This window comes from Pteropus medius, unplaced genomic scaffold (genome assembly GCF_902729225.1).
Source record: "Pteropus medius unplaced genomic scaffold, Ma_sr-lr_union100, whole genome shotgun sequence".
In the NCBI taxonomy this organism is placed as follows: Eukaryota; Metazoa; Chordata; class Mammalia; order Chiroptera; family Pteropodidae; genus Pteropus; species Pteropus medius.
The window spans coordinates 67,821,649-67,843,793 of NW_024349800.1; the positions used below are offsets into that span (position 1 = coordinate 67,821,649).

Genomic DNA, 22,145 nt, shown 5'->3' on the forward strand with positions numbered 1-22,145 from the left:
AGAGAAGAGAAGAGAAGAGAAGAGAAGGAAGGAAAGAAAGGAAAAGAAAAGAAAGGAAAGGAAAAGAAAAGAAAAGAAAAGAAAAGAAAAGAAAAGAAAAAAGAAAAGAAAGAGAGGGTGGTCCAAGTGAGAGATATGCTTTTATGGACTCATGTGAAGCCTGATCTTGTCCTGTCCTATCTGTAAAGAGGCTATAAATGTACCTCCAGTACCAAATTCAGACTGGATGTCTTGTTTAGAGAACCAAATATCCAGATTCCAGTTCTCCCCAGGTGGGAAGGGGTGGCTAACCTGGGATTCTTTGCCTCCTTCTTCTCTTCGCTGTGAAACAAAAGAAACCACTGGGATTTTTGAAATAGGGACAGAACTGGGAGTTAGAAAAGATTATCTCTAACATTTCTCCAGAGCTCTGGATTCAGAACTAGGCTTCTCTGCCCAAGAAAGCAAGACCGCGTCAGCAATGCACCTAGAGCTGAGTCCTAGGATGCCAAGGGAATGTCCCTTATTATATAGCAAAGCAGGCACCACCTTCGCTGACCAAGACCACCTCCATTCCCCTGCCATGCTTCACCAGGCATTCTCTGCCACCCTCTCTCCTTGGAATGAGGGCTATTCCCACCATCTTGTCCTAAATTCCTGCCCCAACTCATATCTCTCTCTTTTTCCCTCCCAGTGTGAACAGCAAACCCGTCTTCAGAGCTGTGAAGATTGGTCCAGATCAAGATCTGGATGTTGTTGAAATTATAGCAAATAGCCAGGAGCTTCAGGTGCAAAACCCAAGTGGGTAAGTGAGAGGACACCCTCTGGCCCACAGAAGGTTCACACATGGAGGCTGCCATCGAGTTTTGCTGAATAGACGCAGCAAGGGGATTGTAAGCCAGACAACAAGAAGAACTCCTGGCCAGCCAGACTGTTAGATACTAAGAGCTAGAGAATTATATATCTGAGAGATGTTCTGTGTTAACTTTTTTTTAATACAGTGGACAGCTGAGCAAAGTGCTCTGTTAACACCTTGGTGGCTTTTTCATCAGTTGAATAGTAAAACCAATTTTTTTTTTGTACTGCCTTGTATTCCCTCTTAAGCCCAGCAGGCAATATTTCAAAGGTCACTTTGTTCTTCCCTGTCACTCACCCAGGCTAGAGTAAGACCTCTCCATACTCCCAACTCTCCAGAGTAGAGACTGCATGGTGATGCAATAACCTATACCTATGCCTCACCACCCTGCATTAGAGCATAAGTCTAAATGAAAACTGTCACCTGCAGCAGAATGGCTCAGAGGGGGCGTTGGTTTCTTAGCATTCAGGGATGTTGCTGAGTGCTGCTCATTTATCAAAAAGTAAATCTCAAAAAGGACAGGATGGGAGCAGAATGACCCTTTGCCTGGAATTCCATCGAAATTACATTATTTTCTTGTTTAGAAAACCCACAGAGCAGTAGACACTGTTCCAGATTCTGCTCTCTCCCATCGCAGGTTGCCAAGAGCCCCACTTGTCAGGGCCCAGCATGTTGTAGATACTTATCAGTGGGAGTGTTGAATTCAGTCAAATTAAATCAAACTGAACTGAGTGTCAGCATAGTTTCTATACAGTCCCCACTATTCAGGTTCCATATTTCCCAGGCATTGGGAGGGGACTTGACTCAATAGTGCCAGAAGACCTGAGCCCTAGCCTTCCAGCCAACAGAGAAATGGAAACCACAAGACCTCCGTGTCTTTCTTCCAGACCCTGTCTCTCAGGCTCCCTGGTTTCCCTGCACTGCCTTGGTGAGTATGTCCCATCTCTGAGGGTTTGGGTCCTGGGCCAGCAATGGTAAAGGAGGAAGACTTTCATTCTCATTCTTAAATCTCTCAGACTCCAAGTTTCACTCTGTTTTGTCTCAACCTTACTTTTTTGGCCCTTGGGCTTGTAAATCAATGCTCCTTCAAGTGGTTATATTAAGAACTTCCTCTTACCTCCCATAACCTGAGCAGAGACCTGAGAGAGAGAGTAGGAAAACTATAAAAGGCAGGACAGGGCCTCTATCCTTCCCACTCCTGGTCAGGGCCCACACAACTTCTTTTGTTACAATCACCATAATTATCCAAGATCGGATTATCCACACTGTTTAGCAAAGATCTATTGAACAGTTAGAATGTGTCTAGCACTGTCAGGTACTGATGAAAAGTAGAAAATACCCTACAGGTAAAAGAATTGGCTGTTATCCTTAGGAATTTGTAATTGAGCAAACAGAGATGCAAAGCCACATGTAGGAAGTGCCAACTGAGTAGCAGTCACAGTTGACATGCTACAGAGAGAGCTGCATGAGGGATCAAGAGACCTGGGCACCAGTCCCACTGGCTTCCAGCATGACCTTGAATAAGTCACCTGACTTCTCTGAGGTTCATTCTCCCATGAAGCCCTTTAGTCCAACTTCTCAAAAGGATTCCAGGAGACTCCCTCACTCTAACAGAAGAGATCAGAAGAGAAGACAAGCACTACGGTCCAGCTCATTCTACCAGCCTCATGGGAGAAGAACTGAACAGAGCCTGAAAGGATGACCAGAAACTAGACAGCCTGAGAGGAAGAAGTTCATCATCACTGCCTTTGCACTTTAATAGTATATATGCTTCCCTGTTGAATGTTAAGACTTTTAGTCATGATCATGAAACCCCCGCAATACCTACAGTAGAGGGGCTAACACATAGAGACTAGTAAATGAATGAATGAATAGTCACATCATTTGATGCGCTGCACTGAATAGCACTGAAGTCACAAAGAGGCTTAAGACCTAGACCTGCCCTTGAGTAGACTTAGGCCTCACTGAGAAGATAAGACTGAAACATGATAACAATGAAAGGCTGCCCAACACCCAGGGCAGGCTGTGGAAATTCCAAGAGAGAGAAACCCCCAAGGTGGCCAGGGTGGTGCCAAATCTAAACATTGAAAAATGAATTGTAGGCTCCAGGAGGGGAAGGATCACCTCTGTCTTCCTGTCTTATCCACCACTTTCTTCCTAGTATTCCTGAGACACAGTAGGCACTCAGTGAAAATTTGCTGAATAAATTAATGATTTAGATAAACAGAAGAGGAGATAGTATCTCACAGACAGGGGCTTCCTTGAGCAAAAGCAGAATGACTTTTTAGGGGGCTATAAGCAGATCAGTTTGGCTAGACAGAAATTTTATATAAGGATAGTAGGAGGTTGCCAGGAGGAGTTTAAACTCCATCCTACAAAGAGAGATGCTAAAGGACTTTGAATGAGTGAATGAGGTGACATGTAGAAAGCACTGTTTGGAATTAGATGGTGTTTTGAAAAGCCCCTGGCTAGCATAGGCCCAGGAAGGGTGGCAGTAGAAGCCACCTTTAGAAGCCATTGTGGCAGTGGCTGCCAGAAGGACTGGCGAGGCTGAGAAAAGGGCAGGAAAGTGAAATTTGAGGTTTTTACAAGAGTTCAAGGGTCAGATATGAAATCTAGGACAGTGGAATGTAAAAGAGAGAATAGGATGTCAAAGTGGGAGATTCACTCAGTGTTGGGGAGGGACTAGGAGAAAGGTGAGTTTAGGACAGGAAGACCCAGTTTCTGAATCTTTCTTCCCACTCCTAGCTCCCAAAGCAACCTGTGGGCATTGTTTACTGTTACTCAGTGGGAGTGGCTTTGGGACAGTCCACTTGTGTAAGACTTTCATAATTCTGATTCTGCATCATAGTTTGGTTTAAGGGTCATAAATTCACAGCATAATGGACACACTCATGTTCACAATATAAACTCCTAAGCATATCCCAAACTGGAAAAAATAAAATAAAAAGGAAAGAGAGACCAGGGAAAGTTTGTGGTCTCGGAAACTCAATATCTCCCCATGAATCATTCACAATTGGCCTGGTTCTCTTCACCACCACCACCCCAGGTACCAGGCATAACAGCCTGCTCGGGATAGACTTGAGCTCTAAGGAGAGGCAGCTCCATCCTCCAAAAGCCTGACTTCTGCTTTCTCTCTCCTTACTACCGAGTCCAGCCTGCGGGGAAAGCCTAAAGGCCCCTCGGGTGGTGGGCGGGGAGAAGGCCCCTGTGGATGCTTGGCCTTGGCAGGTCAGCATCCAGTACAACAAACAACACTTCTGTGGCGGGAGCATCCTGGACCACCATTGGATCCTCACAGCAGCCCACTGCTTCAGGTAAGGCCCATGCTGCAAGGAGGCCTTGGGAGAGTAAAAGCCATGGAGGAGTCTGAGTTGCTGGATCCCCTGTCTCCTGATTTGACTTCTGATGCCATCTCTCCCCTTTAGCCTCCCCTTTAAAGACCAAGTTTCAGAGTGTGGCTACACCAATGAAATGCTGAACATGATGTCCATGTTAAGCACTGGGGTTCCATGGAAAGGGTGGTAGTCACCTAACTTGACCCTTTCCAAATGGGAAGCCATCAGATACCCAATACCCTTAGTCCACCTCCATATAGTTCACTCCATGAAAGCTCTACCCATGTGCCTGGAGTCTTGAGAACTCTCTCCCTTTTTGCTAGTCTTCTAGGAAGTGGTTCTACGGTCTAGAGTCACTGCCATTCCCTTGGCATGTCCAGAAACTGTAAAAAAAAAAAAGTATATGTTTTCTTATAGACCAGCAAAGAGAGGCCTGTCCACCTCTCTAAGCAAGGACCACTCCCGGGCCTTCTTCACTTTTGTTCATTCAACATCTGCTGAATACCTACTAGATACCAAAAATTATATTATGTGTCCATGTGCCCCATTACTACCTTAGAGGAACTCACAGTCTAGGCCAGTGATTCTTAACTTTTTTTGAAAAGCTGACAAAAGCTATAAATCCTTTCCTGGAAAACCATACGTGCACACTAAGCTGTGTCTCATGTAGGGAGGAAGAAAGACAAATACATAACATAACTGACCATAATACAAGTACCACATGAGTAACAATAATAATAAAAAGCACAGGAGGGGACAGTGCCAGGGCCCCAGAGCTCAGGCATTGGGAACAGCCCTTTCCCCCGCCTTCTAGTTAGTTTTCTTAGTCAGGTTTCACTGGGGGAAAAGGTTCAAATTCCCTTTTAGAATTTGGCCTGTGGTAGGTGATTCCTCAGACTGTCCCTTCTCCACTACCCCTGACTCCACCATCATTATGTCCTAAGGCAGGGACACCCAGTACCCCAATCCCCAGGGCCCTAGGGACTCAGCCTTTGGCAAAGCATCCTCATGCTTGGCTCAGGCCTGAACTTCACTGTCTCTGCCCCAAATCTCACTGTCTCTGGCTCAGGAAGTATCATGATGTGTCCAATTGGAGGGTGAGGGCCGGCTCAGACAAATTGGGCAATTTTCCATCTCTGCCTGTGGACAAGATCTTCATCACTGAGCTCAATACCACACACCCCAACGAGAAGGACATTGCCCTTGTGAAGCTGCAATACCCACTCACATTCTCAGGTGAGAGATGGCACTGGTGAACATAACTACTTAGGTCAGGTTATACTCCTACTCTGCCACTAGCTCACTAAGTAGCCTTGAGGTTATCACTTCTCTCAAGACCTCAGTTGTCCATTTGTTTCTAACAAATATATCAGCCTGACACCATTGATGCCATAAGGCCTCCTCAAGCTGTCAGCTGACATCCCATCCCCTGCCAGAGCTTCTTCTCTCCATGTGAAGCACCTTAAGCAAGGATAAGAGATTCATCCAATCTCGAAGCTGCGAGAGCATCTAGTTAATCCTCCAACCCTGACCAATGCTAAGAACCTACACAATATCCCTCCCAAGGAGTCATTGTGCCTATTTGCTCTCCTCCAGGGTCAGTTAACTCACTGCTGTTAAGGCAGCCCATAAAAGCTTTGAACAACTGTTAGATGGATGACTCATGCTTATATTGGATAGTATTTAGATAAGCATTTCCAACTATTGGTTCCATAGGACATTGATCTTTTGGGGATAAAAGGGTTCTATTATCAAATAAGTTTGGGAAACATTATATACTTTAGCTCTCTTCTTGGAGTGTACTAGTATATTCAAAATATAAGATTTTAAAAATTTTTAGATAATTTTTTATTGTGTTTAACCCACATTTTCTTTACTTTCATTTATAGTTGACATTTAATATTATTTTATATTAGTCTACAGCCATGCTACCCTGAACAAGCCCAATGCCATCTGATCTCGGAAGCTAAGCAGGGTTGGGCCTGGTTAGTACTTGGATGGGAGACCACCTAGGAAGACCAGGTGCTGTAGGCATAAAAAATAAAAAGATTAGGGATTGTAAACTGACAAGGTCCTTGCAATCTGAGGTCAACCAAGGTTTGCCTCACCTAAAAATAATATACATATATTATTTTACATTAGTTTAAGGTATATAACATACTGGTTAGACATTTATATAACTTACAAAGTGATCACCCCTGTTAAGTCTAGTACCCATCTGACACCATACATAGCTATTACAATATTATCAACTGTATTCCCTATGCTCTACTTTACATCCCTGTGACTATTTTGTAAATACTAATTTGTACTTCTTAATTCCTTCCCTTTTCACCCATCCCCTAACTTCCCTCCCATCTAGTAAACATCTAAATGTTCTCTGTATCTTTGGGTTTGTTTCTGTTTTGTTTGTTTATTTATTTTGTTCTTCGATTCCATAGATAAGTAAAATCATATGGTATTTGTCTTTCTTTGTCTGACTTATTTCACTTAACATAATATTTTCTAGGATATTATACTAATATCCATGTTGTTGGAAATGGTAAGATTTTATTCTTTTTTATGGCCAACTAGTATTCCATTGTATATATATATATATATATATACCATAACTTCTTTATCTATTCATCTATTGATGGATGCTTCCATATCTTGGCTATTGTAAATAATGCTACAATGAACATAAAGGTGCACATATCTTTAAAATTGGATCTCTTCAGATAATCACCCAGAAGTGGAATTCCTGGGTCATACGGTAGTTCTATTTTTGGGTTTTTGAAGAATTGCCGTAATTTTTTCCATTGTAGCTGCACCAATTTGCAATCCCACCAACAGCGCAAAAGAGTTCTATTTTCTCCATGTCCTTACCAACACTTGTTGCTTGCTGATTTATTGATGATAATCATTCTGACAGTTGTGAGGTCATATTTCACTGTGATTTTAATTTACATTCCTGTGATGATTAGTCAAGTTGAGCATCTTTTCATATGTCGATTGGCCATATGTCTATATGTCCTCTTTGGAGAAATGTTTATTCACATCCTCTGCCTATTTTTTTTTAAATTAGATTGCTTCTTTTTCTTTCTTTCTTTCTTTTTTGCCATTAAGTTATATGAGTTCTTTATAAATTTTGAATATTTTTAATGCCTTCAGCACCTGGTATTCCTACATGGTCTTCCATCCAAGTACTAACCAGGCCTGACCCGCTTAGCTTCCGAGATAAGACGAGATCAGGCATGTTCAGGGTGGCATGGTCGTAGACTATAAATTTTGAATATTAATCCTTTATCAGCTGTATCATTGGCGAATATCTTCTCCCATTCAGTAGGTTGTCTATTTTGTTGATGGCTTCCTTTGCTGTGAAAAACTTTTTAGTTCGATGTAATCTCATTTGTTTATTTTTTTCTTTTGTTCCCCTGCCCAAGGAAATATATCAGAAAAAAATATATTACTAAGAGCACTGTCAGAGAGTTTACTGCCAATGTTTTCTTCTAGGAGTTTCATGGTTTTGGATCTTATAGTTAAGTCTTTATTTCATTTTGAGTTTATTCTTGCATATAGTGTAAGAAGGTGGTCTAGTTTCATTATTTTGCACATATCTGTCCAACTGTCCCAACACCATTCATTGAATAGACTGTTTTTACATCATTGTATATTCTTGCTTCTTTTGTCATATAAACATGAGTTTATTTCTGAGATCTCTATTTTGTTCCATTGTTCTATGTGTCTGTTTTCATGCCAGTATCATGCTGTTTTGATTATTTTAGCCTTGTAGTATAGTTTGGTATCAGGTAGCATGATATCGCCAACTTTGTTCTTCTTTCTCAAGATTGCTTTGGCTATTTGGGTCTTTTTTGGTTCCATATAAATTTTGGAATTATTTGCTCTCGTTCTGTGAAAAAAATGTCATTAGTATTTAGATATGGATTGCATTGAATCTATAGATTACTTTGGGTAGTATGGACATTTTAATGATGTTAATTCTTCCTATCCATGGGCACATTATATGTTTCCATGTATTTGTATCTTCTTCAAATACTTTCTTCAATGTCTTATAATTTTCTGAGTATGAGTCTTTTACCTCTTTAATTAAATTTATTCTTAGATATTCTATTACTTTTTGATGCAAAAAAATTTAATTTCTCTCTCTGATAATTCATTGGTGTATAAAAATGCATTCAGATTTCTGAATGTTAGTTTTATATCCTGTTACTTTACTGAATTCACTTATCAGTTCTAATAGTTTTTTTAAGTCATCTTTAGGGTTCTCTATATATAGTATCTCATCATCTGCAAATAATGACAATTTTCCTTTTTCCTTTTTCCTTTCTAATTTGGATGCATTTTATTTCTTCTTCTTATCTGATTGCTATGGCTAGGACTTTCAGTACTATGTTGCATAAAAGTGGTGAAAGTATATATCCTTATCTTGTTCCTGATCTTAAGGAAAACACTTTTAGCTTTCCCCCATTGAGTATGATGTTAGCTGTGGGTTTGTCATATATGGTCCTTATTATGTTGAGTTGTGTTCCCTCTATACCCACTTTGCTGAGAGTTTTTATCATAAAAGGATGCTGGATTTCGCCAAACACTTTTTCTGCATCTATTGATATGATCATATGATTTTTATCCTTCATTTTGTTTATATAGCATATCATGTTAATTGATTTGTGAAAATTGAACCAATTGCATTCTGGGAATAAATCCCACTTGATCATTGTATATGATCTTTTTAATGTATTGCCAAATTCGGTTTTGTTAATATTTTATTGAGGAATTTTGCATCTATGTTCACCAGGATTAGTAGCCTATAATTTTCTTTTCTGTAATACCTTTGTTTTGTTTTGGAATCAGGGTAATGCTGGACTCATAAAATGACTTTGGGAAACTTCTCTCTTCTTGATTTTTTTGGAATAGTTTAAGAATAGGTGTTAATTCTCTGAATGTTTGGTAAAATTCTCCTGTGAAGCCATCCAGTCCACAACTTTTGTTTGTTAGGAGTTTTTTTTATTACTGCTTCAATTTTGTTAGTAGTGATCGGTCTATTCAGATTTTCTGTTTCTTCTTGGTTCAGTCTTGGAAAATTGTATGTTTCCAGGAATATATTCATTTCTTCCAGATCGTCCAACTTTCTGGCATATAATTGTTCATAGTATTTTCTTTTAATTCTTTGTATTTCTGTGGCGTCAGTTGTCACTTCTCTTTCATTTTTTATTTTGTTTATTTGTGTCCTCTATTTTTTTTTCTTAATGAATCCGGTTAAAGCTTTATCAATTTTGTTTATCTTTTCAAAAAAAAAACAGCTCTTGGTCTCATTGATCTTTTGTATTTTTTAGACTATTTTATTTATTTCTACTCTGATTTTTATTATTTTCTTCTACTCACTTTGAACTTTGTTGTTCTTTTTCTAGTTCCATTAAGTGTAAGGTTATAATGTTTATTTGAGATTTTTCTTGTTGCTTGAATTAGGCCTATATTGCTGTGAATTTCCTTCTTAAGACTGCTTTCACTGTGTTCCATAGATTTTGGGACATTGTGCCTTTCATTTTCATGTGTCTCAAGATATATTTTTATTTCTTCCTTGATCTCATTGTTACCCATTCATTTTTTAGTAACATATTATTTAGCTTCCATTTGTTTGTGTGTTTCTCAGTTTTTTTTCTTGTAATTAATTTCTAGTTTCCTACCATTGTGGTCAGAGAAGACCCTTGATATGATTTCAGTCTTCTTAAATTTATTGAGATTTGTTTTGTGGCCTAACATGTGGTCTATCTTGGAAAATGTTTCATGTGTACTTGAAAAAGCTGTATATTCTGCTGCTTTGGGGTAAAATGCTCTAAAAATATCAATTAAATTCATCTGGTCTAAGGTGTCATTTAAAGTCACTGTTTCCTTGTTCATTTTCTGTCTACAAGATCTATCCATCGATGTCAATGTGGTGTTAAAGTCCCTTACTATGACTGTATTACTGTAGATCTCTCCCTTTATATTCATCAATATTTGTTTTACATACTTAGGTGTTCTTTTGTTGGGTGCATAAAGGTTTACAAGAATTATATCCTCATCTCTTATTGGATTGATCCCTTTGTCATTATAAAATGTCCTTCTATATCTAATATTATAGCCTTTGTTTTCATCTATTTTGTCTGATATAAGTATTGCTACTCCAATTTATTTTTTCTTTTCTATTTGCATAAAATATCTTTTTCCATCCCTTTACTTTCAGTCTCTGTGTGTCTTCAATCTATAGTGGGTCATTTATAGGCAGCATATGTATGAGTCTTGTTTTCTTATCCATTCAGATATGTCTTTTCATTGGAGCATTTCATCCACTTACACTTAAAGTGATTATTTATAGGTATGTAGTTATTGTCATTTTATTATTTATATTTATGGACACCTCCCCCTTTTTCTTCTTCTTAAGGAAGTTCCTTTAACATTTCTTCAATACTGGTTTGGTGGTGATGAACTCCTTTAGCTTTTTTTATCTGGGAAGTTCTTTATCTCTCCTACAATTTTAAATGATAGACTTACTGGGTAGAGCAACATTGGTTTTAAGTTCTTGCTTTTCATCACTTTGAGTAATTTGTGCCAATCCCTTCAGGCCTGCAAAGTTTCTGTTGAGAAATCAGCTGACAGTCTTCTGGGAGCTCCCTTGTAGGTAACTAACTGCCTTTCTCTTGCTCTTTTTAAGATTCTCTTTTTGCCTTTAACCTTTGGTGTTTGAATTATGATGTGTGTTGATGTGAGCCTCTTTGGGTTCATCTTGTTTGGGACTCTCTACACTTCCTGGACTTATATGTCTATTTTCTTCACCAGATAAGGGAAGTTTACAGTCATTTTTTCAAATAGATTCTCAATCCCTTTCTATCTTCTCCTTCTGGTACCCCTACAATGCAAATGTTGTTATTATTGATGTTTTTCCAGAGGTCTCTTAAACTATTTTCATTTTTAAAATTCTTTTTCTTTTTCTTGTTCTGATTGGGTGTTTTCTGCTATCTTGTCTTTCAAATCTCTAATTCTATCTTCTACTTTATCTAATCTGCTGTTGATTTTTTCTAATGTATTCTTCATTTCCGTTATTATATTATTCACTTCTGACTATTTCTTTTTATGGTTTCTAAGTTCTTTTTTGCTCTTACTATTTCTTTGTTGTTCTCACTAAGTTCCTTGGGCATCCTATAACCAGTGTTTTAAACTCTATCTTGTAGATTGCTTGTTTCTATTTCATTTCATTATTTTTCTGCAGTTTTCTTCTATTTTTTCATTTGGGACATATTTCTTTATCTCCTCATTTTGGCTGCCTCTCTGTGTTTGTTTCTGTATATTAGGTAGATCTGCTATGTCTCCCACTCTCGGCAGGGTTGCCTTATGTAGTAGGTGTACTGTGGGGGCTAACAGCACAGTCTTCCTGGTCACCTGAGGCAAGTGCTCTGAGGCTGTCCCTTGTGTGGGTTGTGTATGCCCTCCTGTTGTCATTGAGCCTCGATTGCTGTTGGCATGTCAGTGTGTAGGATTGACCCTAAGCCTGACTGGCTATGACGATTAGCCATGACCACAGTGTGCAAGCTGCTGTATAGGGGCTGATCACACAGTGTGGGATTTGACCCAGCAGTCTCCAGTACCTGCTGAGACCACCCTTTGGGTATGCTGCTTTAGAGGCTAATCAGGCAGTGCTCTGTTGTGATCTTAAACCAGGCATCGGGTGTGTTGGTTTTGGGGTCTCTTGGGAAGGGCTCCAGTACCAGCCAAGGTCAGCCACTGCTTGTGACTGGCCTGGGGCTACCTGTTAGGAGCTGCTAAGAGATCCACAGTTGGTAGCTCCCTGTACTGGACCTAGAGGCAAAACTACGAACTGAGGTTGCTGCCACCAGTACCAGGCCTGGAGCAGTTCAGCAAAAGGCACAGGGCATATTGAGTCCTGCCACCAACTGCTAGCTGCTCTGTAAGGCTCAGCTGCTGAAAGAGCCCCGGACAATATGAAAGTTGGGAGAGGAGGGGTCTCAGGCAGTCACCAGAGTGGAGTGAGTAGTGTTCACCAGGTTAATGCAGATTCAGATTTGACTCCAGTGCTGAGCCTGCAGCCACTCAGCATAAGGCACAGGGCATACTGAGGCCAGCTGCCACCTGCCTAAGGCCTGCAGTCCTTTGAGAGCTTTTAAGAAAGACCACAGCATCATGGGCCAAGGGTCACTGCCTGCCTCTGAAAGAACCTCTAGCTGTACACAAGTTGGGTGTGTCAGGGTCTCAGGATGGAGCAAATGGAGTTCAACAGGCTAATATAGATTCGGATTTGTCCATGTGGCAGCAGAGCTTAAAACAGGGACAATGGTAACTGTCCCTCCAGCCCTCATCCTGAAGCCACACAACTCAGTTTCTCCTTGTATGTCTCTGGCACCTCCTGAGCCACTTTCCCTCCACCAGAGCCCAGGGCAAATGCCTACAAACACATGACTCTGTGTGCGGGCCCTTTAAGAAGACTCCTGGATTACCAGCAGTCCTCTTTCTCTCCTAGACAGAAGGAATCTCTGCTGATTTTCACATCCAGATGTTGTGGGGGCTCCACTTCCCAGCACTGGTGCTCTGAGATGGAAACCCTTTTGTGGGGATAGGACCCTCTCATTCCTCAGGAAGGGACCTCTGTAGCTGAGATATCACTCCCAATTCTTAACTGCCACATGCAGGTGTGGGGCTAGCCCATGTCACATCTCCACCCCTCCTACTAGTCTTGATGTGGCTTCTTTATATCCTTAGTTATGGGATTTCTGTTCAGCTACTCTTCAAATGGTTCTTCAGGTTGATTGTCCTAAAATTTAGTTGTAATTCTGATGTGGTCACGAGGGTAGGTGAGCACATGTATTCTGCCATCTTGACTGGAACTCAATTCACATTTTCTAAACTTATTTGACCACAGAACCCTTTTTCTCATACCACTTCTACTAACATCTCATGGAATGTGTGTTATAGAAATCCTGGTGTCAACCATGTCAGAAGGCCTAGCCACCAGGCTCTCTTGAATGTTGGGTCCCTTCTTCTTCTCTGTTCCTGACAGGCACAGTCAGGCCCATCTGCCTGCCCTTCTCTGATGAGGAGCTCACTCCAGCCACCCCACTATGGGTCATTGGATGGGGCTTCACAGAAGAGGGTGGAGGTAAGTACAGGATGACAGGGCAGAGGGAGCAGCTCTCAGAGGTGATAGGAAGGAGGATCATCCTTCAGGGAAAAAAAACATCCTGGAGGTCCAAGAACCAAGATGCCCAACAACCCAGAGGATTATTGTGGGCTGGGGTAGAAGGCAAGGACGGAATGTGAGTATGTTTTCAACCTCCCAGGGAAATTGTCTGACACACTGCTTCAGGCATCAGTCCAGGTCATTGACAGAACTCGATGTAATGCAGAGGATGCATACCAGGGGGAAGTTACCAAGGATATGTTGTGTGCAGGCATTCTGGAGGGCGGAGTGGACACCTGCCAGGTAAGGTAATCATGAGGGAATTCTATGGATAGGGATGTAGATCCTAGAAAGATGAGAAAGTTCAAAGTCTGAATGCCCCATATGAAGTTTTGCATATGGTAGGCACTCAATGTGTGATGAAGGGAGGAAGAGAGAGACAGAAGGAAAGATGGCTTATAGTCAGGTAAAGTTATAGGAAAGGATGAATGGATGGATACAAGCAGAAAGATTTTAAATGAATATGTATTTCACATACAAAGATGATGTTACCTTCCTCACCCACACTTACTTTCCATCATCTCCAGGAGTATGAGTACCTCAAGGGCAAGAACCCCAGGTCAATATTCTCTATAACTGTCTTCAAGCTGTGGAACTACACTAGAGAAAATTCATCTTATGCTAGATGAGTCCTGGTACAATGCCATCTCACCCCATCCCCACTGACCAATTCCTGAATATATTCTCACTTCCTCCGCCCCAGAGCATCTTCTGAGCCTTTCTCATTAAAATCCCTGATCTTGCTCCTGCCTCTGTTCTCAGTCATTAAATTATTTCACTCAAGAGGTATCTCTTAGTGATCTCTTGAATGTCAGGTAAGTGCTGGGCTTTGGAGACTGTGTCTTCCCCCAGGGAGCTCACAGTAGGGATGGGAAAGATGTAAAAACAGGCAGTAAAAAGTATAACTTTTTACTATCTGATATTTTCTTGTCTGTTTTGTTATTTGGATGTTTATTGTCTCTTTCTCTCTTCTCCATTTGATTATAAGCTCCCTAAAGGCAGGGATCTTTGTTCTTTTCATTGATTGAATCCTAATTGTTCAGAACAGTGCCTAGCATGAAATAGGCACTACATGGGTGATTAAATAAATTTGGAAAATATGAGATTAAACAAAGATAACCAGGCTTCCTTACTGCAAGACCGCTTAGAGCCTTCAATCTGCTAGTCTGAGTTGTGGATCTCTGAGAGAGAGTGCTATGGGCACATTCACAACTTACTTGACCTCCCACAGAATCCTTTTGCTCCAAAAGAGAAGGGCATTATAGGCTGCAAGAACAATATGAACAGAGGGAGTGAGGCAGGCCAGGAAAAAGTTCTGGGGGAGCACAAGAGAACAAATTCCTGCATCCCACCCCTCCATCCCACCCTGCCTGCCCTCCCCAGCAGCCCCTGTTCTGCCATCTCACAGGGTGACAGTGGTGGGCCCCTGATGTATCACTCTGACCTGTGGCAAGTGGTAGGCATTGTAAGCTGGGGCCGTGGCTGTGGGGACCCGAAGACCCCAGGAGTATACACCAAGGTCACAGCCTATCTCAACTGGATCTACAATGTCCGAAAGGTGAGTATGTTTGCCTGTTGTTCCTCCCTCCCTTCCTCTACTCCTAGGATACCAAATCATTCTGAGATTTGATTTAAATGGCTTTGAGACAACCCTTTACATCCAGCAAGTGATAGCCTGGATTCCACCATTAAGAGCTGAAATTTCTTAGATCAGAGAGTCTCATTAAATGCAAATACCTTAGAGTATGAGGCATATCCAGCTTTATCACTGTCTAATCTCTGGCAGAATAAGACTATCAGATACTTTCCAGAGAACAGATTCTGATTAGAAAGGGAATGGAAAGGTTTATGAGACTTCCCTAGAGGGTAGAGAGAGGAGAAAAGAGCTTCAGAAAAGGAAGATTAGTATTGGACACATCACTGCTTTGTCCACTTTCAAGTCATCTGACTCTCTTTTTGTTCGTCTCTTATTCTAGTCTGAGCCATGATGTTGCTGCCTCTCTGCAGTGCTGTAAACTGCTTATCCCCTGCCATGCCCACCAGGGAATCCACCAGAAGCCAGACACAGAGCAAGAGTCACCTTAGAAACACCTCTCTGGCCACAGCCTCAGCATTTCTTGGTATAGAAAAGGACCTCCATTCCTGTAAGAGACCCCAGACACCTAGAAGGAAGTCAGCAGCCCTAGCTCAGCTGGCCCCTGGTGCTCTTAGCATTCCAAGAAGAGAGATACAGGCCACTGAACAGGTCAGCCTCAGGGCCAAGGTCTCAGATGGCATTGCTAAGCCATGTTCCCACTCAACGGAATGGAAGTAGACTCTCTGGTGAGAGCCCAGATCACTAAGAGCTGGAGTAAAGGGAGGAAAGGATCTGAGCCAGCCCTCTCCTTCTCCACCCATCCCCAAGTCTACCCAAGCAAGAAACAAGTTGTAATATAAAATGTACTGTCATGCTGTTGGCACAACTACTGTACTTACTGTTCTTACTATTGTTACCTCTATGGTCACTTTTATTAGACAGAAAATAGTGTTTAACTTCCAAAACAATAAAAACAAGGAATAGATTAAGAAAAAAAAATCAAGCAAACTCAAAAGAAGAAGGAGGAAGAAGAGAAGGAGAAGAGAAATCATAGAAAATGGAACAAATAAAATTTATAAAGTAGAATAGTAAAAACAAAGGTATCAATAATCATAATAAATATTAAACTCATAAACATAGAGTCAAATTGGATACAAATGTTAAATCAAGTTACATGTTATTTATAAGAGACATGGCTAAAACATTAGGTTACAGAGCCATTAAAACTAAAGAGATTGAAAAAGATAGAGAAAGCAAGCACTCAACCTGATTTAAACTGGAGAAGCTATATAACATTTTTTTTAAATAGGCATTTAGGACAAAAAGACAAAACTACCTTTAGGATAAAGAGAGTCACTACATAATCATAAAAAGTTTATTTCACCAGGAAGATATAGTAAGTTAGAATTTATAAACTAAGAGAATTAAAAAGAAAAGAAAAAAACACAATCCTTTTGTCACCACTGGAGTAGGCTGTCATACCAAGTTCTTGCTTGGAAATGGTATTTTAAAAGAAAAAAATCAAGCATTATTCTGCTTTGCCATAGAAACCTACTTTCAAGTAACAAGATAGCCCAAAGTGGTGAGGGAAAGCTCTTCTGCACAGAAAAAAAAAATGTAGCTAATCAATATAGATGCATGATAGAAAATTATTGTTTGCAACTTCTAATGAAATAATTGATTTAAGCAAGGATCGTCAATGGATGTTAAAACCATTATGTAAAAAAGTTGATGGGGAACTGGATATTTGCATAATGCTCAAGTATCACCTCCACAAATTTCTTGCTAAATTCAAGAAGAAACCCCAACTTTAAAATCAAGAATTGGACTGCATAATCCTATCCCCTAATAGGAAAAAAATCAAATATCGTGTGCATCCTGATGTGAATGTGAAGTACATCTCATGTTGTGTCACTTAAAGGCATCTTATCAAAAATGCTTAACTTAAACTTTCACATCTAATTTCCAGTTTATAGGAAATATGAGAATTAGAGAAACAAGTTAAATGATACCACTTGGAAGTTAACAGACAAATCTAAAAGGTGGGACATTCTACCACACAAGTGACCCAATCTCTTCAATAAGTCAATGTCATGAAAGACTCTTAAGAGACATAACCAAATACAAGTTGTGGACCTTGATTTGGTCTGAATTGAACAAATTAGCAGCAAAAAATATATGGGTGATGGGGTAATTGGGGAAATGTAAATATGATCTGTATATTGGGTAATAGTAAGGAATTAACTTCATTATTTGTGACAGTGATGTTATACATAAGAAAAATGTCCTTAATATTTAGAGATGCATACAGAAGTATTTGGGGTAAAATGACACAAAGTTGTAATTTACTTCAGGAGGAAAAACGGTTGAAGTAAAAATGGCATAAGGTCAACAAGTATGAAATATAGGTGGTAGATATTTACTATTCTTTCTACTTTTCTGTACACTTGAATTTTTTTAATTTTATTTTTTAATTTCAGGTATACAGTACATTGATTAGACATTTATATAGTTTATAAAACAATCCCCCTAATTGCTCTTTCTCTCCTCTGGCTCTCTACCTAGCCATTATATTAATGCTAACTGCATTCCCTATGCCATGCTCCCCATTCTCGTGACCATCTATCAACTACTAATCTGTACTTCTTTAACCCTTCACCGCATTCTCCCAGCACCTCCAACCTCCTCCCCTCTGGCCAATCCTAAATTGTCCTCTATATTTGTGAGTCTGTTTCTGATTAGCTTGTTCTTTTTGTTCCTTAGATTCCACATCTAAGTGAAATCATATGGTATTTATCTTTGTCTGACTTTTTTCACTCAGCATAATAACCTCTAGGTCCATCCATATTTTGCAAATGATAGGATTTCATTTTTTAATGGCTGAGTAATATTCCATTGTATATATGAACCATAACTTCTTTAGACAATTAGATACATTTGAAATTTTTGTCAGCAAATAGATTTTTAAATTTATACAAACACAAAATAAAATAACCTCCAGATATGTAGAACCTTGCACTTAACACTTATTAAACATCCTTTTCAAGCATATCTGCAAAAACTTGACTACATACTAATCCATAAAGTAAGTTTCAACCCATTTCACAAGTAGTATGGGTACCCACCAGACCCATTTTGTGCTCCCATCAATTTTGACTCCGCTTTGCCTGTATACTTAATTCTCCTACCTCTAGGCTATAGTCACTGGCCTGGCTTCCTGTCTTGAGGGGACCCAGCTTTGGCCCCTTTCATTTCCTTGGTTCTAAAACTCTGGCAACTGCCATCATCTCTTCTCCTAACACCACACTGGTCTCCACTTCCCCTGGAAAAGGGCTGGACTTTGGCTTCAGTGGTCTTCATCATACTCAGCATAGTGGGGGCCAGAGTAGCTCTAGCATCCAGAGCCAACAGACTATACTCATAGAGCTCTGGCTTCCCCAGGGCTGCCTGGAAAGGCTGAGAGTAACGAAATATGAAAATTATTGTCTATGAGACAAATGTTTAATAATGGAAGACAGGAGACAGGAAGGAGCCAGCAGATAAATTACTCATCCTTCTTTGGGATGGAACTATTCAGAGAAGCCCCAGTTCCCTAGAGACAGTCCTTGTGATTCAGCAACCAGCTACATTGCTTATGGATTTGTGGTCAACTCAGTAACACAGCACCTTATCTTTGTCTTCTCTCTTTCCCTGCCTCACAGCCCTTTCCTCCTTATTACTACTTCCCTAAGATTAAACTTCATAATAAAGTGTTAAGATGTAAGTTTAACTTAGAAGACTTAAATTTTCTAAGAAACCTGAACTAAGACTATCAAACAAATTAAGCTCTTTGTAATGTTATAAAGTTATAAGGCAATCACAAACAATAATTTTTAAAATATAGACACATATGTGATGTTAAAAAACATTTCTAAATAATTTACAGGTCAAAAAAGAAATTATGAAGAAAAATTTATTTAAAATAATAATGAAAAATATATAATCCATATTATATTATATATATAGACAGATAAATATATATGGAAGATGATAGATGGTAGATAGATTAAATGATATATAAATATAGATAGATAGATGATAGATAGATAGATAGATAGATAGATAGATAGATAGATAGATAGTCACCTTAAAACATCCCCATGGAATGCTTTAGAGTGACATTCAGCAGCTAAACTTGAAGTGCTTATAATCTTTCCAGATCTAGACTTCAGATGGGCCTACCTTTGTATTCTATACTCAGGGCATAAGTGATTCTACCAGGGAGGCCAAAAGGGAACTAGAAAGTTATACTGTGACTAACACAGAGACTCTTACAGCCAGATCCTCCCCATCTCTGAAAGAGAGGGTATGCAGAGGAGGTTGGTGGGTAAAGATCCTCTTTTCCACAAGGAAGACAGGAAGCTGAATCCCAGAAAATAAGCCTGAAGCCTGGGCCTGGCTCTCCCAGCTCTGACTCTAGACCTATCTCCATGAGAAGGTCCTCACCTAAGTGCCAGCCCTTATACTATGATAGAGCTCTTAGTGCAAACTTGGGCCAGGTAATGGGAGAGGCATGCAAGAAGAAGGTGAAAAGTACACAGCCCCAGCCCATTAGTGTAGAGGAGAAGCTAAGGCAGAATTTTATAAAATGGGAAGTACTGTAATATAGGTGTGTGCAAATGCCATCAGAAGGTGACTGTTTGAAATAGAGCCAAAGGCTGACTAGGCGTATACCCATTCCAGGAGGCAATTCTAGCTACAGGGAACAGCAAGTACAAAGAAACAATATGGGAAGAAGTCCTGTGTTCAGTGAACAGTGTGAGAAAGAAGGACAGAATGGGAAGTTGAAAGGAGCGATGTGGGATGACACTGTAGTAAAGAGAAAAGAAACTGGGCTTTAGAGGCAGGCACGCCTTGACTCAAAATTGTGTGTGCGTGTGTGTGTGTGTGTGTGTGACAAATGTATTACCTAGTTATAAAAATTCAACAATAATGAAGGGTTAAAGTAAGGAGTTAAAGTTCCCCTCCCATTTCCAGTCCAATGGTGGTTGCCTCTGAAGAGAGTGATTGCAGAATCACTCTCTTCAGAGGCAACCGCCTATCTCAGTCGAATGTGTATCTTTTCAAATTCTTTCCTATACAAACATTTAACATCTCAGTGTCTCCACTTTTTCATCTGTAAAATGGGACTGATAATAATGGTCCTTCCCTCATAGGGTTGCTGTGAGGGTTAAATTATTTACATGCAAATACTCAGAGAAGGGCCTGGTCCAGGACTGCAGGGTGATGAGAGGTAATTGAGTTCAGGATGTATTTTGAACATAGAGCTGATGAGATTTGCTGATAAAAAGGATTCAGAGAAAATAAGGAGTCATAGGAGACTGTGCTATTTTGGGCCTGAATGACTGGGTGAACAGGGAAGACTGGGGAGGAGCAGGTTTGTAATTGGAATGAGGCAAGATCATGAGTCTGGTTTTGAACAGCTGACTTAACCATGTCTGCCAGGAAGTCATTTCTCAACACACACCACTCCTCTATCAGGTCTGTCCCACTCAGCTGACAGCCTTTCCTGACCAGGAATAGGAGGGTGTATACTCAGCAATGGCCACACCTGGGCTTGCCTCCTCTCTCACTGGCAATGCTTCAGTGCAGCCTTCCCTTGGGCATCCCTTTCCAAGTACAGAAGCACTTCTGGAAGCTGTTTCCTAACTTAGAAACCACTTACATTTATGGCCAGCACTTTAGAGTTTTTAAAGTATTTCACTCCTACTGTCTCATTTAATCATCACAAGAGTACCAGTAGTTGCTATAATATCCCCATTTGCAGGTTAAGGAACTGAGGCTTAGAAAGGTGTGGTAGCATGCCCAAAGCCATTTCACTGAAAAATGATAAAGAACTTGAACCCAGATCCCTGGATTCTAACTCAAGGATTGTTCTTTTTCCATACCTGCATTCAGCGGAAGGGGAACTTACATCTTAGCTGTAAGCGCAAGTCAGTGGTTTTGTTTCAATGATAAGCTGTGAGAGAACCCTTCCTCTGCGAGTGCTGTTCCTGTCACAGTGTGTGCCGGTATAATTAGAATGCTGGAACGAAACTGGCCAACCACCTAAGGAAGTAGGGGCCCTGAGTCAGGAGGGTCTTGAGTTGTCTCCAGTTTCAATCTTAAGTCTGCTCTACAAACAGCCTGATAATGTAGTAGGAACCAGAGACCATGGGGCAAAGTCTCTCAGTCTCTTGCCCCTACCCCAACCCCTGCAAATTTACCCACATTCATTTTCCCTTGACCTCTTTTCCCTGTTGCAGTGGCAGAGGTGTGACCTCACCTGTCTAAAGTCAGTTATTCTACCTGGCCTCTGTGTCCCATCCCCACATCTTTTTCCTCTTCACTGTCTCTTCTCCACCCGCATTTAACCCTGCTTTTAGTTCTTCCATCTTGAAAAGAAAGCCATCCAGCCTTCTTCCTACCTAGGCCAATGTTCTTTCTACCTTTCACTTCCAAGTTTCTTGAAATTGTAACCTTATACACTGGTGCCACTCTCTCCTCCTGCCAACGCTTCCACCCTGGAATCAAACTTTTGCTGCCTCTCCACCTGGCCATCTCATTCCATTGTGCTAGACTCATAGGGGTCACCAATGACCTCCCTAAGGGCTGATTCTTAATTTAACAATGGTCATTCTTTTCTTAACACTCCTACCTACCTTGACCTCAAAGATATAACTCTGCCTTGCCCTTGGGCCCATCCTCATAAGCCCCCTTTATGGCCTCCCCTCCTCCAACCAACCCCTGAATGTCAGAGCCCAGGTTTCTCTGAATGAGTCCACCTTCTCCATGGTCTGAACAGATCACTTACTCCTAAGTTCTAGACTTTAATATGCAACTGCCTATTCTGATATTCTGATATCTGATATGTGGGCAAACTCAACATTTTCATAAATGAACTTACTTTCTGCTCCCTACCCTCAATATGCTACTCTCCTCAGTTCCTTTTCAGGGCAAACTTGTCTCTAAGTACCCAGTCATCTGCAAGAGGAACTTAGAAGTCATCCTTAGCACCTTCTTCTCCTAGTCCCCTAAAATCGAGCTCTGGATATTCTACTTCCTAAGTTATTGCAACCTTTGCACTTCTCCCCATCTCCTTTCTGCCTTCATGTCTTTTTTGGGCAACCACATTGGCCCCACAAT

General features: G+C 40.6%; 1 protein-coding gene and 1 pseudogene across 1 annotated transcript in view; both read left to right on the forward strand.

The window, feature by feature from the left end:
• Nucleotides 1-15,789, forward strand: part of TMPRSS4 (transmembrane serine protease 4) — a 42,457-nt gene extending 26,668 nt beyond the window's left edge. Inside the window, exons 6-13 of the mRNA XM_039888035.1 lie at nt 674-784; nt 1,723-1,763; nt 3,993-4,152; nt 5,243-5,409; nt 13,226-13,324; nt 13,506-13,648; nt 14,814-14,963; nt 15,382-15,789. Of these exons, the coding sequence (XP_039743969.1) occupies nt 674-784; nt 1,723-1,763; nt 3,993-4,152; nt 5,243-5,409; nt 13,226-13,324; nt 13,506-13,648; nt 14,814-14,963; nt 15,382-15,393 (883 nt within the window). The 3' untranslated portion in view covers nt 15,394-15,789. The remainder of the gene's footprint in view (nt 1-673; nt 785-1,722; nt 1,764-3,992; nt 4,153-5,242; nt 5,410-13,225; nt 13,325-13,505; nt 13,649-14,813; nt 14,964-15,381) is intronic.
• Nucleotides 6,089-6,207, forward strand: LOC120622227 (uncharacterized; annotated as a pseudogene).
• Nucleotides 15,790-22,145: the final 6,356 nt, after the last annotated feature.